This window comes from Centroberyx affinis, unplaced genomic scaffold (assembly GCF_046629955.1).
Source record: "Centroberyx affinis isolate AG114_WGS23_722 - 3 ecotype Tasmania unplaced genomic scaffold, CSIRO-AGI_Caff_v1 ptg003516l_1, whole genome shotgun sequence".
NCBI classification, from domain to species: Eukaryota; Metazoa; Chordata; class Actinopteri; order Beryciformes; family Berycidae; genus Centroberyx; species Centroberyx affinis.
The window spans coordinates 30737-49777 of record NW_027281462.1 but is presented as its reverse complement, the minus strand read 5'-3'; the positions used below and the strand labels follow the sequence as shown (position 1 = coordinate 49777).

The window sequence follows — 19041 nt, the reverse complement described above, 5'->3', positions numbered from 1 at the left end:
GTGTGTGTGTGTGTGTGTGTGTGTGTGTGTGAGAGAGAGAGAGAGATTGAGGGAGAGAGAGACACAGAGAGCCAGAAAATGTGTCTGAAGGAAATAGAGTAGAGAGTAGGAGGAGAAAGAAAGAGAGTGAGACTGTGTGTGTGTGTGTGTATGTGAGTGTGTGTGTGTGTGTGTGTGTGTGTGTGTGTGTGTGTGTGTGTGTGTCTCCCTCAATCAGCGCAGCATCTCATTCCAGAAAGTGTTGGATAGCGTAGCTGGCCTAAACACTCTCTCTCTTTCTCTCTCTCTCTCTCTCTCTCTCTCTCTCTCTCTCTCTCTCTCTCTCTCTCTCTCTCTCTCTCTCTCTCTCTCTCTCTCTCTCTCTCTCTCTCTCTCTCTCTCTCTCTCACACTCTCTCTCTCTCTCTCTCTCTCTCTCTCTCTCACACACACACACACACACACAGGGCAGTGTGTTGATGGGTTGTGGTATTAATTAGGAGTGGGTCGTCATCTGTTTGCCCACGTTGACGTTGATGATGTGAATCTCAGGCTGTAATGTCTGCACTAATTGCCCCGGCACGCTGCCCTGTTGGCACAACACTGCCCCAACACCGCTTTATTACCACACTCTCTCTCTACCTCTCTACCTCTCTCTCTCTCTCTCTCTCTCCCCCTCTGTCTCTACCTCTCTCTCGCTCTCGCCTACACACACTTTCTTAATCTCATTCTCTCACACCGTTTCCCTCTCTCTCGCTTTTGTTCTTTTTTCTCTCATCCTCTCTCTCACTATCTCTCCTCGCATTTTATCTCTCTATTCTCTCTCTATCTTTCTATCCTTTCTCACTTTCTTGTTCTCTATCTGTTTCTCTCCGTCTCTCTCAATCTCATTCACTCACATTATTTATCCCTTTCTTTCTCTCTCTTTCTCTCTCGGTCAATGATGCTCTCTCCTCTTGTTGTCTATTTCCGTTTTATATCTCTCTGTCTCACTTTCTCAATCTTTCTCCTCTCCTCACACTGTAGTCCTCTTTCTCGCTTTTTTTTTTACTCTTTCTCTAGGTCTCTCACCCTATCCTTCTTTCTCACTATCTCTCTCTCCTTGCGCAGTATTTCTCTCTCTCAATATCTCTCTTAGTCTCACTCTCTTTTTGTCTCTTTCTCGTTTTCTTTTCTCTCCCCCTCACACTCTCTCAACCTTTCTCACGATCTGATTTTCTCTCTCTCCTTTCACAGAGTATTTCTCTCCTTCTTTCTTGCTCTCTCTCTCTTGTACACTGTTTCTCCCTTTTATTATCTTTCTGTCTCTCGCTGTCTTTCTCTCAATCTCTCTGTCTATATCACTTTCTCTTTCTGTCTCTCTCAATCTCATTCTCTCACACACTGTTTCCCTCTCTCTCATTCATGCTTTCCTCCTCTCTCTCACCCTCTCTCTCAATCTAATCTTTGTCATTCTCTCTCAATTTCACAATCTCATCTCTCCCTGTCTCTCTTTCAATCTCACTCTCCTCCATTTCTCTCATTTTCTTTCTCTCTGTGTCATTCTCTCTCTCTCTCTCTCTCTCTCTCTCTCTCTCTCTCTCTCTCTCTCTCTCTCTCTACTCCAATATTTAATCAGGCCTTACTGTTATTGTTAATTAAAATCAGAATAATTTTCCCCAATGCCACGCTGATGGCCTGAGACACACAGACACAGACAGCGAGATGGATGGAGTGAAGTAATAAGAGCGAGGAAGCAAATCAACGCAGTCAAATGAAATGAGAGCGTGTGTTGGTGGGAAATGAAAGGAGAGAGGTTTCAAACCAGAGGCTGGGTGGGTTGGGGGTTCAATTCCCAGAGCAGAGGTAATTGAAAGGTAGAGCAAGGCACCAGCACAGCAGGGTTGGGGGTTCGATTCCCTCTGGGGCCCTCCATGCTAAAAAATGTATTCTTTCTTTGTACTGCGAGGCGCTTTGGATAAACACATGCACCAAATTGCACTTGTCCATCACCGATCGGAGTAGCTGATGCAGTAAATTAGTGTAAAAACTCATCGCTTAACACATCAACACACACATATACACACACACACACACCACACACGCACAAAACCCCCTCCAGCGCCAAAAAGCCAGGTTTTCCCGAGCGCGTTGCATCTGCAGCTCGCGCGTCAATTAGAGTGTTTGCGGAGGCTAATCGAATGAAACTCAATCAGCGCCGCTAATTGCCCGACTATGTGCAAAGAAATCACATTAATGCCGCTAATTAAGTGGATGGCAATAGATGCCACCTAATTGGCAAGAAAAAGTCTCCTCCAAGAAAAGGAGAAGACCGGGCCAAAAAAGCGAGTAATTAATCGCCTCTTGTCTTGTTGCGATTCTTGAGCTGCGAGAGTCGGTCGTTAATGGCTTTTGAGGCCGGAATAATTACAAGGTGAGGAGTGAGTAAGAAGTAGAAAGAGAAAAAATGTAAAAAAAAAAAAAAAAAAAAAATGGTTTGGTAGGAATGGAGAGGGCAGGGCGTCCCGCTGCGTCGGCAAGGTGAGGCGCCGCGAGATGTCGTGGAGTTCGTTTGCAGCGCGTGACCTTCATCTTCATCTTCAGCTCTCCGTCTGAGGAAGAGGAAGAGTCAACACACTCCACACACTCCAGCAACCCTGTCATCAATGTCATCAACACCTCCACTTCTCTTTCAATTCAGACATCTTAACCTCCAATCTGAACCAGGATGGAAACAAAAATCTTACTAGTGACTGCCATATTATGTAGGTTTGACTCTTTCTTTCTCTTTTCTCTCTCCACTGCATAATAATAAAGCCTTAAAACAATCTTTAAAACAGGAAATGGGGGGTTAAGTATGGAGGGATGAGGGTCTCTGTCTCATCTTTTTCCCCCACTTACCTCTTTGGGGATTTGAACCGACAACCTCAGGGTTTTAACCCCACTTTACTAACCCTGAGGCTACAGTTGCCCCTTTGCATTTTGTGAGCCAAAATCACTGATAGTTTTCTGAAATCCTTTTGACCTAAAACCAGCTCAGCTTGAGGTGAAGCACCTTGCTGAAGAACACCTCAGTCTGCAGACCGTCTTGTTCACTTTACCCACAGATTCTCCCAGCTGCTCTGGGGATTTGAACCGACAGCTTTCCCATCCTCAAGCCCACTTCTCTAACCTCTAGTCTATACTGCTGCTACATTGATTTTTTTGTGAGCCTAAATCTGACGAAGGCCTGAAGTCACTAATCATTTTCTCATGATGCTGTGGATCTCAAAGCGGCTCCCGGGCTTCAAACCAGTGATCAGAGCAGTGGATTTACTAGTTGCAGTTCACTCATTGAGAGCAAGGCGGATGTTCGCAGTCAGTGAAGAGCGTGCACAAGAAATCTGCCTCCTGTGGGGAAGGAGAAACAGTTAAAAATATTCCCAATCAGACACATCATCTCACAGCCAGTCAAATTTAAAGGGGTTGACATCACTTACCATTGGACAGGGTTCCTACGCAGGTCTAGAAAGTCTGGAAAAGTATTAAAAATGAATTTTATCATTTCCAGGTCTTGAATAGTTTGGGAATTTGAAAAAAAAATGTCTGGAAAAGTATGGAAAATGTTGTGGTTCAGGTCAGATACACATATAATTCTAGTTTTTATGTTGTTGTAGAGCCACTTTGAGTCCACAGTTTTTGTTGATGTGAAGAATAATGTTCAGATAGAGGGACGCTCTTATTACCCAGCCGCTGTCAGCATGCATTATATCAAATACCCACCAAAATCAAATCCGGTCAAGAACATAGGGTCTGGGAAAAATATGGAATTTTAAAATGGAAACCGTGTAGGAACCCTGCCAATCATCTCACATATTCTGATATTTGTCTCTGTGAAGAACAGTCTTCATCTATACAGTGATATGACCTAGTTAGCAGGGACCAAGATGTCTATCTGCGTAAATCATATTGAACACCAGACAAAATCTTCAAATCAAATCAAGGTCTGGAAAAAGTATGGGATTTTTTTAATTGAAAATGTGTAGGAACCCTGATTGGAGGAATTGGAGAAGGTAGGAAGCTAGCTAGAAAATATCTTCCTTTTTACCTACGCTTTTGCAGCAAAAGCAATATATAGGAGTGTTTAATGTTTGATTTGTCTTCAGTTTTTTATCATAAAGAAAGAAACAGATTCAGCAGCCTACTATGTAAACGTACCATAGAAGAAAAACATTGTACGCTGTTGGGTTTTGTTTACGTTTCTGACTGATCTGCCCTCTCCTGGGTGGAAAAGTTTGCAGATATTCGGCGCTCCATCCTCTCTCATCCGACCTCTGGGCCACCGTCCGTCACCCTCATCACTTCCTCCTTAATGTTTCCCGTCTGTCCGCAGTGCTTCTTCTTCTCCTCCTTTATCTCCTCACTCGTCTCTTTATCCATCGATTGTGTTTCGGAGCCCGGCCGTTATGGATTAGCGTCTTTCCCTCGGCGTCAGCAGTATCTGGCTGCCTGTTCGCTTTGCATTTTTCACACTGTCATTGGTGTTGTGCGCATTTATGCATCCATTTATGCTAGTGAACACACACACACACATGCACACACACACACACACACTCTCTCATACATACACACATAAACATACTCGCATACATTCTCTCATACACACAAATGTGCACACACAAGCTACACACTCTCTTCTGCACATGCTCATACACCAGCACACACTCTTTCACATGCACAGCCTTTGATATACACACACACACACACACACACACACACACACACACAGAATGCATGGTGCAAGGTGGGCACATATACACACACACTCTTAGAAACATGTGCACATATACACAAGTTTTTATACACTTTGATACACGTGTGCATACACAAAGATACACACACACTCTTCCACACATTCACACACAGCCTCTCTCACACACACACACACTCCTTTATTAATCTGAGAACACACACACACACACACACAGATGAGCGCATTCATATACAGACACACTTTCTTTTGCTCTCACACACACACACACACACACACACACACACTCGTAAACACATGCACACAGACACAGTCGTATACACACACTCTTTCTTTCTTTCTCACCCACACAAACAAATTCATACACAGACACACGTTCTCTCTCTCTCTCTCTCGCTCTCACACACACACACACACATACACACACACGTCCCCCCCCCACACACACACACACACACCGTCACCACATGCTGTCGGTGTGTTTCGCTCGATGCGTGCGTCCCGGCCGGCTCTGCGTGGCGTGGATGATTGGGCCGATGATGAAAGCTCCCCGATGCAAATGGAGACTCAATTACCTCGGTCAATCTGTCGGCGGGGGGGGTGGGGTGGGGGGGTGGTGGTGGTGTGTGTGTGGGGGGGGGGGGGGGTAGAGGGGGGGGTGTTACCCAGCGGGCCCCTGGCTCGAGGGCTCTCCGGTGGCTTGTTAAGACGCCGTCGAGAGCACTTGGCTTTGAATTGGCCTTTTGTCAGCCTGCTGCCAGAGGGAGGCGGCAACCACACACATACAGAGAGAGAGAGAGAGAGAGAGAGAGAGAGAGAGAGAGAGTGTGTCTGTATATGTGTGTCAATGAGAGAGCATGTTTGTGTTTGTGTGTCAATGAGAAAGAGAGTGTGTATGTGTGTAAATTACAGAGAGAGAGAGAGTGTGTGAAAGAGTGTGTGTCTGTATATGTGTGTAAGTGAGAGAGCATGCTTGTGTATGTGTCAATGAGAGAGAGAGAGTGTGTTTGTATCTGTGTGGGAAGAGTGTATGTGTGTGTGTGTGTGTGTGTTTATGTATGAGTGCATGTCTGTATGTGTGTGTGTTGCACTCTGTTATCACATGAGATTATCATCAGAAAGTGTGTGTGTATGAATGTTTGTGTGTGTAAAAAGTGTGTGCATTTGCGTGTATGTGTGTGTAAAAATGCGTGGTGCACAGATAAACATGTGAATGGTGATGTGTTTGTGTGTGTGTGTGTGTGTGTGTGTGTGTGTGTGTGTGTCTGGTGCACGGATAATCATATAATCCACAATAATCAGAATGTACTCATCATACACACACATTATTCTTTTACACGGACACACTATACACACAGTCTCACAGTTTCTTTCACACACACATACTGTTTCTCTCTCACACACACACACACACACACACACACACACACACACACACACACACACACACACACACACAGTCCTTTTAAGCCAGCCCAGTGGGTTGCGGCGCTTTGTTTCTCCACGTCTCCTTCATGTTGAAGAGGAGGCCGACCTCCCACAAAGCCCGGCTCCTCACAGGTCACCGCTAACACACTGCACACACTCCACACACACACTCCACACACTCCATCATCTAGAGGAGGAGGGGGGGTGGGGGGGGATTTTAACAAGCGCCTCTCGTGTGTCATTAACACCCCTACTCTTCTTTTAATTCACACGGCTAATCCCCCCAGTCCAAAGCGGGGGAAAGCACATCATTAGGGTGAGTGAGCCTGGTGCAGACGGCTGTGTGTCGGGTCGGAGTGTGTGTGTGTTGGTGTGTGTCGGGTCGGTGTGTGTGTGTGTGTGTGTGTGTGTTGGTGTGTGTTGTGTTGGGGAACCGGCTCAGACATTCAGCCGCCAAGTGGTGAGCCACTTCACCGGGCTTTGAGGGATTTGGGTTTTTTTTATTTCTTTCTTCACCAGATTTACGTTTTACAATTCAGGCATTTAGGGGCGTTCCTGTCCAGAATGAGCCACGAATAAACACATCCACCCCCACGAATGATGCAGTCCCAATTAGTAACAAATACATTTTGACCTGTGTTTGGCTATAATTTGGATAGTGTTTTTTTTTTTTTTTTTTGTCATTTTGAGGCTTAGTTAACTACCAGATATTTTTGGCTATAAAAGAAACAGAATTGCATTGTTTTCATCTAGGGCTGCAACTAACGATTATTTTCATTGTCGATTAATCTCGGTTATTTTCTCGATTAATCGATTAGTTGTTTGGTCTATAAAATGTCAGAAAATGGTGAAAAATGTGGATCAGTGTTTCCCAAAGCCCAAGATGACGTCCTCAAGTGTCTTGTTTTGTCCACAACCCAAAGATATTCAGTTTACTGTCATAGAGGAGTAAAGAAACCAGAAAATATTCACATTTAAGAAGCTGGAATCAGAGAATTTTGGCTTATTTTTCTTAAAAAAAATTACTCAAATGGATTAATCGATTATCAAAATAGTTGATTAATTTAATAGTTGACAACTAATCGATTAATCGATTAATCGTTGCAGCTATATTTTCATCCTCTTACTTTTTATTATATTATTCTTCTTTATTTCTGACTCTGTCTTGATTCAACCTCCTTTTCATGTCTTTATTTCATGTTTACACACAGCAGATATTTGACATTTCTTGCACTTTATCTGAAGCCAAATTGAGTTGTTTGGTTTGAGTTTAGGTCCAGACTGAAGGAAACTGTAGGAATGATGGATAATACACAAAAAAGAAAGTTTACATTCCTTGCACTTGTTCCTATGATGAACCCAGATGTGGTTTGTTTGGTTAATGTTTACATCCAGACTCTAATTAATGGTTGGCAACTGTCAGAGCTGTTGGGCTTTATGTTGACATCCTAACCAGTCATGCGATTTTGTGTTATATGGCATTGCAGATGTAGATATGATCTCTATGTATGTATTTGCTGTAGTTCAACTTCTTCTGATGTGTATCAATTAGGGCTGAACAATTAATAGAAATGTTATCTGTTAAAGGCGAAATGTGTGTCAAAATACCATTTTAAATTAAATATTGTGGTGCTGCAGAGATGTCCTGGCCTACACATCATATTCTACAGACTTAAGAAAACATCTTTGTTTGGTACAGATCCCCGCAAAAATCACATCATAATCGTTTTAATACGTTTTTCAATGAAAATGAGAATAATGATGTAAAAACTATCATTCCCTCTAATATCGCAAATCATATTGCAATTGCAATATCAGTCACAATAATCGCAATTAGATATTTTTTCAAGATCGTTCAGCCCTAGAAGTAACTGGAGTACACGTGTTTCCCCTCAGTATGAACATCTGAGTTTCCAGCTTCTTCATAGGTGATGTTTCTCTTTGCTTCAAGGCCTGTGTCATTCACTCCATCCTCTCCCCTCTGTGTTCTGCAGGACTACATGCAGAACGTCCACGGTAAGGAGATCGACCTGCTGCGGACCACGGTGAAGGTCCCGGGGAAGCGGCCGCCGCGGGCCGTGTCCACCTGCGCCGCCGTGCCGAGCCCCAAGACCAACGGCCTGGCCAAGGACATGAGCAGCCTGCAGCTGGGACAGCCTGCAGGTGAGACCGGACACACACACACACACACACACACACAGGCACTGGGATGTAGGGCTGGGTATCAAAAAACTGATACGCATTTTTTTGTTTCTATTGATTTCAAAGGAATGACAAGGCATCACAAAGCTTCAAAGTGATGTATTCTTATAATGAGAGCTGGGCTTAGACCCCTACAGGATTTTGAAGGCCTATAATTATTATATTTTTGTATGTAAGGTATAGCCAATATTTTGTACCAATATTCAGTATCTTATATTTGACCATTTTCATGCCCAAAAACACCAAGTATGCAGTGTTTCCCCCAGAGTTCTTGTCAGGGTGGAAAAGCATTCAGAGCATCATGGGACACTAAAACTCTCCACTGAAAACCAGACTAATGAAATTCTTTTAGTGTTCGCAGCTCTTTAAAGCAGGGTAGAAGTACTAGTACTACAGATACTAGTAGCAGATGTACTAGGAGCTGTAGTAGCAGATGTACTAGTAGCAGTAGTACTAGCTGTAGTACTAGCAGTGGTAGAAGGAGGAGCAGTAGGACTTAATTTATAGTACAAACTATTATTTCTCACCGGCAATTTTTGTGCCTTTATCATGAATACAAATATGTTTTAGCCTGAATCAATAAAGGTTAAATAATCAAATAATAATAATAATCAAAGAATATTACAAATAAAATGTTACATCAGTGTAGGAAACACCAGTTTAACACCCCAAATACACAGATGGATCTGAAGTCACAAACCTGCTTATTCCTGCAAGAAGGATATTAGAAAACAATAGGTGGGGACATTAGCGTTCTTCCATGTAGTACATGTAGTACACACACACACACACACACACACACACACACACACAGCCATATAAAAGCCAGCTCTTATGAGGCGGCTGCTTAAATCAAACACACACAAGCATGTACTACACACACACACACACACACAGCACAGCACACAGGGATCCAGGAGGCCCAAGCTAATAGCATGAATATTCAGTGAGCCGTACTCCATGTACTAATTATTGTCATGAATATTAATGCAATCAGAGTCCTGGCTCCACTCAGCCAGCGCCAAGAAATGAGCTGTAATGAGAGAATGAGGGGATGAGGGGAGGGAGGGAGGAGAGGAAGAGAGAAATGATTCACCCGGCTGTTCGGCCACGAAGGCTCTTGCTAACTCAAGGGTTTGATTTAAGCAGCCAGCTTGTAAGGGCTGCCTTTTATGGTCCCCCTGTGTGTGTGTGTGTGTGTGTGTGTGTGTGTGTGTGTATGACTGCTCGCCTACGTGTGTGTGTGTGTGTGTGTGTGTATGTGACTGGAGTGTGTGCATGTCTGTGTATCTGTGTGTGTGGTTGAGAAACGCTGCGTACTACAAGGTGTCTGAAAAGTGTGGGATCATAGGGATAAGTAACACCACAAAATGTTTCTTCTTTCCTCTTGCGCTTATTTCACATACACACACACACACACACACACACACACACACACACACACACTCGCGTTGCCAGGATGGTCTCTGGTCTCTGAATGGAGGAATCCCATCTATGACAAGCAGTTTTGATAGCCATTTAGTTAGCGTTTCTCTATGATTCCAGACTTTTCAGACTCTTTATTTTGACTGTATGCATATGCTTTGTACTGTGTGTGTGTGTTTGTGTGTGTGTGTGTGTACCTGCATGAGTGTATCTGTGCCTTAATGACAACTGATTAATTTTCTTAAATTTTTTTCACTGTTTGTAGACATATGTGTGTCTATATGTGTGTTTCTTTGCACACATTTGTGCATTTTTATGTACGAGCGAAAAAGAAATTTTCATTTCATTTTCATTTCATTTTCTTACTGCTAACTTGTCTAACTGGTCTAATGTGTTGAATGAACATAAAACACTACAAGTCTCAGTTCTTGATTCCTCTCTCTGTATTTTGTTGTGAATCCAAATCTAAACATGGGTTGTCTGTTTTTGTTTACCTCTCATGATGTTAGCCCGGTTGATTTTTACATATTTTGTCTGTCTCTTGTCTCTTGACTTCCTCTCTCTCTGTCTCTCTCTCTCTCTCTCTCTCTCTCTCTCTCTCTGTCTCTCTCTCTCTCTCTCTCTCTCTTCTCTCTCTCTCTCTCTCTCTCTCTCTCTCTCTCTCTCTCTCTCTCTCTGCTCTCTCTCTTCTCTTTCTCTCTCTCTCTCTCTCTCTGCTCTCTCTCTCTCTCTCTCTCTCTCTCTCGCTCTCTCTCTCTCTCTCTCTCTCTCTCTCTCTCTCTCTCTCTCTCTCTCTCTCTCTCCAGGTTCGGTGACCAGCAGCTCGTCGGTGTCTCAGATGGCGAGCGGCGTCAGTCTGGTTCCTTCAACAGTCGTGGTCTGGAGGGGATGCACCAGCGCTCCTACTCTGTCTCCAGCGCCGACCAGTGGACCGACGCCACCGTCATCGCCAACTCCGGAGTCAGCACCGGTAACCAACCACCAACACACCTGACACCACACACCTGACACCTGACACCAACACACCTGACACCTGAGTAGGGATTAATCGACGATCGATTAATCACCGTTAACAATTTGATCGATCAAGCATATATTAATCGATAATGTACGAATGAAGAAGAAAGCCAAGCAAGGCGGGCGGAAGCATTACACCCGGAAGACAACAGTGTTCATTGTAAAAATTGTAATACAAAGTTGAAATACAGCACCTCTACCTCTACAAGCACAATGAAAGAGAATGCATTCCCCGGCTGGCGAAGTTGGAGCGACACTATCTGTGCCTCCCGACCCGGGACAGTGTGTGTTCAGGATGGACTGACTGTCACCAGGCTGCACTGGACTCCTCCCTGACCACGGAGATACGCTCTTATTCTGAAATAAACCACTAGAATTGATCTAAGGGCGCCCCGGTGGCTCACCCAGTAGAGCGCGTACCACAAGGCTCAGTCCTTCCGCAGCGACCCGGGTTCAATCCGGCCCTGCTGCATGTCCTCCCCTCTCTCTCCATACCTTCCTGTCTCTCTCTCTCACTAACTAAGCCTAAAAAATAATAATAAAAGAAAAAGAAATTGATCTAAATCTCTCTGTAATGCGTCTAATGTGCGCATCACATCATGTCTGTCATGTGGCGATGCAGCAGCTCTGTACTCAACCTGACAGTCCGTCTCCCGTTCTGAAAACGTTCGTAAAAATATAAAATTATAAAATGTATTAATCGATTAATTGGTCATTAATGTGACCAACCATCGATTAAGGACATTTCTGAAAATTTGCATCCTAGACCATAGACCTGACACCTGACACCTTCCCTCCTCTGTGTCTGCTTTCCATTCCTTATGGTCGCACAGCTAGAAAAATGTAAATATGCTGAAAGCTCATCATCTGCATTCATTTACAGCACAATTGTCCATTCACACTACCAGTCAAAAGTTTGAACACACCACATATTTCTTTATTTTTACTATTTCCCACATTTTAGAATAACAATAACAGTAAATAGATGAAACTATGACGTGTATCAGCATATTTTACCGTTATTTACTGTTATCTACTAAAATGACGTCAGGTAAAGCTAGCCGAGTCCAGATGCACGTCCCTTTTTTGTGTTCACACTCGGAGCTCTGTGGCAGGCGGCCCTGCTGTGGGTCAGAAGGCCCCAGTGCGGAGCTCCGCGGGGGGGCCCATCATCCGTCTCCCATTGATCCGTCTGCTGCTTTTTTTCTAATGCTGCTTTAACTGTTTGTCAAGCTAATGGGCAGCAAACACCATCACTACTAACAGCAGTGATGTGTGTGTGTGTGTGTGTGTGTGTGGTGTGTGTGTGTGTGTGTGTGTGTGTGTGGGCGTTTATATCGGTGTGGGTGGGTGGGAAGGTGTGTCTTTATGTATATACAGTATATATATACTGTATATGTGTGTGTATGTATGTGTGTCTGTGTGTGTGTGTGTGTGTGTGTGTACAAGTGTAGTATGTGAGTACAAGTGTGTGTGATTCCTAAAGTGCTAGTATTATCTTATCCAAACCCTTCCAGACACACACACACATACACACACACACACACACACACTCTCTCTCACACACCTCATTGCTGTTAGTACTGATGGTGGTTGTCCTACTCCTGGCCTCCCTCCTGGCTACACACACACACACACACACACACCCATGTGCACACACACACAGCAAGACTCCAAGACTGACAGCTGTCAGGCCGTGTGTGCGTCGCCGTGACGATAAGCTTGACTGACAGGTCTCCGTCAGGATGGAGCCCCCCAGCCCCACGCCTTCCTCAAATAACGTTTAAAGCTGTGAAATGCTTTAAATGGACTCCCAGGGGCCACACACACATACGCACACGCACACACACCACACACACGTACACACACACACAGACACACACACACCACACCAGACACACACACACACACACCAGACACACACACACACACACAGCTTAGCCACCACTAGTTTTAGTCCTCTCCTGCCTTTCTACAAGTCAAATCAGTTGTAGTCCACTTCCTCACAACGCCATTATCACTAAAAAGTAGTAACTAAAACTGTTATTTGTTATGAATTTGTGCATAAAACCTGCTCCAGGTGCATTGTTCTCTAGCTGACCTCTGACCTCTGACATTATTGCTGTTGTTGTGTTCGATGCATCATTTTGTAAAATATGAGCAAAAATTGGAGACAGCTGAAATATCCTCGATATTCTACTGGCTACTTGGTAACTTGGTCTCGTTTGGAAAAAAAATTCCTCAGTAATCTAAAATAAAATTAATCCAGCAAGAAAAATAAATAAATAAATTAAACTTTTAACAAATGAAAATAATTATTCTAAAGTTTAAATGTGTTACTATAATGAAATAAACATTTAAAAGATTGATCACAGAATGATTCCAACAACAGAAATTTGTTATGAAAAACAAGGAGCTCAAACAAGGAAAAGTGGAATATTTTATAATTAACTATTTGACATTGACAGTTGACATAACAGTGCAGTACAATCCAATAACAAATCAAATTTATTCATGAAGTGCTTTTAAAACTTTGGCATTTAAGGCAAAAAATAAAAGCTCAAAAAATTATCTTTGAAAGCCTTGTGTATGGGATATTTTTTTGTAATGTCGCAAAACAGTAGTGAGTTAAGTTGAATCAGTCTTTATTTAACGTTCAAGGATTTTCCTCATCTTTGAATTTGTGTATGGTTTGCCATTTGGTCCACATAAGAGTATACACACACACACACACACACACACACACACACAAGATATAATGTCCTAGTTATTGTAATTAGTAACAAGCTCTCCTCCTCTCTGACCCTCAAGCAGCTAATGTGCTACTTACTGTTTGTCCTGTCCCCAGGTGGTCGTGTGTGTGTGTGTGTGTGTGTGTGTGTGTGTGTGTGTGTGTGTGTAGCTGAGAACAGGCTCAGTCTTTTTTCTTGAAGATGAATCCCTCCTCACTGCAGCACTTCCATTCGTCTTTCTCCTCAGTATTTGCTCTCTTTCTCTCCTGACTCTTCCTCTCTCTCTCTTCAAAACAAATTCAAATACAGTCCATTCAGTGTCATCCACCTCTGATGTGATGGATCTGATGCAGTTTGATTGATTACATATTGATTGTAGAACTGATCATTACTACACTGGTGGTCTATGAAAAGCACATAGTTATTAGTTAGTTATATAGTTCATCCCAAAATGAAAATCCAGTCATTATCTACTCACGCCCATGTCAATGGAAACTCCATTGAAGTTCGTAGGAAAACCAAACACACATCTAGTTAAGCAAGTAAAACTTTATTTATATAGCACTTTCTTTTTAAACACACAGTTACAAAGTGCTTCACAAAGACAGAAAATAAACAGTAGATAGTAGTTAGCCCCAGTAGTTCCATCTCAGTCTTCTAGCAAACTCTTGAAGTTAACAAAGCCATCTTTATACAGCTCCAAAAATGTTAAAAAAAATAATAAAATAAAAAAAAATAAAAAAAATATATAGAAAATGTCCATCAAATTTCTCCAAACAGCTCATGCAGCAAATCCCAATGTTTTGTAGCCAAACTATTGCATTGTGGGTCCAAAGTCCAATATTTACCTCATTATCTCCTGTGTTTTCTTCACTGACAATGCTCTGGATTAACCTTATTTGAGTCAAATGCGACACTTTGGTCAGATTCCACTCAAGTATGTGGGAATATGTTTTAGTGTAACTCTTATCATGAGTCTCAGTGGAGAGTTTTAGTGTCCCATGACTGTCTGGATGCTGTTTTAGAGGCTTTTCTGCCTGATGAGAATAACATTTTGGGGAAATCGGTACATTTTCGATCGATTTTTCTCAAATGAAGATTGTCAAATTTGAAGATGATGAATATCAGCACAAAATATCAGCTATTACAGCTTCAATCCAAACAATATTTGTATCGGCCTTCACCAACGCTAATTTAGATCATAAACAGTGTAATCAGCCTTATATATAATTTGTATTGTAGCATATTGAAGACATCTGCATCAATGAAACTGACTCTCTTCTGATGTCTGATGTCTCTATCTCTCTCTTTCTTCATAAAGATGCCTATAAGTGTATAGGAAGAAAACACACACACTCCCACACACACACTCCCACACACACATTTGCTCTATTAAACACCAAGAAACACACACTTAGATTCACACACATTGTTTCACACACAAACATACGCACTCATACACACCGTCTCTCACACGTACATGCACTAACACTCACACTCTAGTTCTCACACATACATTCACAGGAACTGTCATAAACATAAACACAAACATACACTCATGTGGTCTCTCTCACAAGTGCTCTCTCTCTCTCTCTCTCTCTCTCTCTCTCTCTCTCTCTCTCTCTCTCTCTCTCTCTCTCTCTCTCTCTCTCTCTCTCTCTCTCTCTCTCTCTCTCTCTCTCACACACACACACACACACACACACACGCACACACAGCCACACACACATACACACACAATCTCATTCAAACTCACAAAAACACAATTCTCACTCTCCCACACATTCTCTCCTCTCTCTCTCTCTCTCTCTCTCTCTCTCTCTCTCTCTCTCACCAACTGTTTAAACTGATAATCCTGTTGGTCAGGCCTGTGTATGTGTGTGTGTGTGTGTGTGTGTGTGTGTGTGTGTGTGTGTGTGCACTGGAAACAGGAAGAAACTCATTTAGAGCGAGTGTTTGTGTGTGTTTGGTCTGTGAAGGGTTGCATTGTTTTGTGAGTCTGGGTAGCACAGATGGGCGGGGAAAGTGCATGTGTCTTTGATTTGTTTTTTTCTCTGGAATGTCTAGTTTCACTTCTGTGTGTCTAGTATTGAATTTTCCCATAGTGCACGCTAATACTTTCACACACTGTTTGTCACGCAGAGGTGAAGCTTACATCACCATTCACTTCAATGGGATGAACATTCATTTGATTATTTAACATGTGATTTTCCATACGTGGGCCATATCGTGATATATATTGAACAAAAATATAAATGCACCATGTAAAGTTTTGGTTCCATGTTTCATGAGCTAAAATAAAATATCCCATCCATGAAAAACGTTTTTCTCTTAAATCTTGTGCACAAATTTGTTTACATCCCTGTTAGTGAACATTTCTCATTTGCCAAGAATTTCTTTCAATGGAATGATTTTCGAAGTAAAATCTTTGAAATTGCTGCATGTTGCGTTTATAATTTTGTTCAATACATATATCGATATCGAGAAAAATCCCAATGATTATCACGATGTTGATTTCGGTATCGTCTCGCCCCGGCCCTGACTGCTAAAAAGCTTTTCATCACACAGAGGGCGAGTTAATTAACGTTAAAATGGTGGGTTACTCCTTTAGGCTTCAGTTCCCCCAAATGATTTGTGTGACGTTCAGACAGGCTGGAGTCCAGACTGATGACGGGTTCGGGAGGAGAGGAGGGAGCCGACACTGGAGACAACAATCAGAGAGAGAGAGAGAGAGAGAGAGAGAGAGAGATGGAGAGAGATGGAGAGAAAGTGAAGAAAAGGGGGATGGAAATCTTGAGGCTGGGTGTGGGGTGTGTTGGGGGGGTCGGGGGGGGGTGATGTGGATTGAGCGAGGTTTGCAGATGGGAGGGCCGTTAATCCACGGCGGTTAATTGCGCGCTCGGGGATGGCATCTTGTCAGCAGAGATAAGTTGTCACATTTTCCACTTGAGCTGAGACTAAACGATTGTAAAATAAGTTATGGGTGTCCTTGGGGCTGTCTGGCGTTTGGGGATGGGGCGGGCCAAGGAGCGCTTGTGTATATATGTGTGTGTATTCCTGTGTGTGTGTGTGTGTTTGTTCGACAGAGTGCTCCATGCCAGTATCCAACCCCCTTTCCCCCCCCATACACACACACACACACACACACACACACACACACACACGCGCGCACACAGCCCACCCCCTTTCCCCCCGTGCCCGTGTCAGTCGTGGCGCTCCGGCCTGATATTGATGGAAGCTGAATGTTATTTTATTCCGCCGCTAGTCACAGCTGTCAGCGGCCGCCGTGAAAAGTGGGAGGCAGAGAGACTCGGCTCCCTTTCTTTCCCCCTGCTGGTCGCCTCGCTCGCCCCCCCCCCTCATCTAGACCAGCCAAAGCTCCAGACCCACACCCGACTCTAGGTCTTTCCCCCCAGCTCCAGAACCACAGAGAGATGGCAGTGAGACAGAAGATCAGGAAGGCTTTGCTTATAACGATACAAAAAAAATAAGAACTAGACTCTAAAGTGTAAAATTCAATAAGAAACTGAGCTGGAAAACCTCCAGTCATCCCAGCGTTACACCAGGCTTTCTCTGGTTTATCTTTGTTTCGGTTCGGACCGTCGTCTCTGCGTTCGCTGCTAGTTTCTCCAAAACAAACATAGGAAAGCCTCTGATTGGCTGAACAGACGATGACAAATGTGTCGATCAGGAAAAAGTTCAAGTCTTTTATTTGAGAAATTCTCTGGGGAAGTCAGGTGAATTTCAGGGAAATTTACAAATGGGTTATAATGTATTTTTCAACTTGTTCCACACATTTATTGCATCAGATGGAGGTTTTAGACCAGTGATTCTCAACCTTTTTCATATCATGGACCCCTAATTTAGTCCACATTAGAGCCACAGACCCCCATTTGATGAGATTTTGTCTCTCGGATCCAAATCTGAGAATATTTTTATTGTTTGATATGATTTTGTCCAGAATCCCATGACTATTTGTATTGTAGGTGGAGAAAAAAACAGTGAAACAATGATCAAAATAGTAATTCTTCTACATTCTCTAACTGTGTTAACTTCTTGTAAATGAAATAATGGTGAAGTTTAACAATTCATCAATTTGCTGGGGACCCCCTGGGACCTCCTCAAGGACCCCTGGTGGTCCCCAGACCCCACGTTGAGAACCAATTTTTTTAGACTGTTCACCCCTTTAGAAAAACAAGGAGGAGGAAGACTTTAAGGTCATGGACTCTGACTTAGTTATTGAAAGTCATGGGATTCTGCATCAGGACCACAGTTTGAACCCCTGCTTGCCTTTTCTTTTAACCGTCTCCCCCCCCCCCCCCCCCTCCTTCTCAGACACGGGCCTGGGCGACTCGGTGTGCTCCAGTCCCAGCATCTCCAGCACCACCAGTCCCAAGATGGAGCCGCCTCCCTCGCCGCACGCCAACCGCAAGAAGCACCGGCGGAAGAAGAGCACCAGCAACTTCAAAGCCGACGGCCTCTCTGGTACTGCGGAAGGTAACGCCATCTCCCCCCCCCCCCTCGCCTCACAGTTTCCCCGCCCCGGTCCCACCAGCCAGATCGTCCCGCCCGCAGTGGTTCCCCCTCCTGCTCTATAAGGAGAGTTTGTGGGAATTCTATTATGTAATTCTGGGGTTTCTGTTATGTAGGTAGACATCTATTATCAGGGTTCCTACTCAGGTCTGGAAAAATATAGGAAATTCCACATAGTCTTAGAAACTATGGACATGTATTTATTATTTTTCAAATTTTTCTAAGCTAGTTTTTCTAATATTTCTAATACGACTGCTCATTATATTTTATTCTTACGCCCACTGACGCAATGTTTATTGTTATAAAGAGCAGGGTCCGTGGGAATTTTTTTTTTTTTGCAAAGTAAAATTTATTCTATGTAAAGTTGACCAAACAATGCATAATTTTCAATTTTCAATCCCAAAATAAGAAATCTACCAAATTGATTATAGATAAGAAAGCAAAAATCACTATGGGATAATGTTTTATTTTTTAGAATGGATTGGATCGATTGAGTCATAAATTTCTTCTTATACATTTTTAGCAAAATGGTTATGTTTTGATACAAACCCCTTGACTTACACACCCAAAATTTCTGAAGAATTTCTCAAGAATGAAATTCTAAGAGTAAATTCACTGCTGTTCACTTCAATTCTGTGCTTATTGCAACATGTTCCCCCTTAAAACACTGAACACTCTGAATAGTATCTGATGGAAAAATCCAGAAAGCATTCAGGAAAGCCTTTGTCAGGAACAGGGTTGGGAAACGCAGCCATCTTGTCCTCCGAGCCTCCTGACCTCCGCTGTGAGGAACGGATCTCTCCATCCTCTCATCCAGTCATCCCTTCATCCTGTTTGGTGTTTCTGTTTTCTGTTTTCTGTCCGTCTCTACATGTGGAACGGGTTTATCCGTGCTGTGAGGCTGTGTGTCGATGAATCCGTTTGTAAAGTGTCACCTGTGCCATTTGGTGGACACTTTTATCCAAAGCACCTAACAGCCTCAAAGTTTATCATAGGG

The 19041-nt window shown here is 43.2% G+C and overlaps 1 protein-coding gene across 1 annotated transcript in view; it reads left to right on the top strand.

Moving 5' to 3' along the window:
- The window catches only part of LOC139661330 (arf-GAP with GTPase, ANK repeat and PH domain-containing protein 1-like), a 62111-nt gene that overhangs the window by 27077 nt on the left and 15993 nt on the right, over window positions 1–19041 (top strand). Inside the window, 4 exon segments of the mRNA XM_071539770.1 lie at window positions 8130–8298; window positions 10569–10619; window positions 10622–10732; window positions 17847–18008. Coding sequence (XP_071395871.1) covers window positions 8130–8298; window positions 10569–10619; window positions 10622–10732; window positions 17847–18008 — 493 coding nt within the window.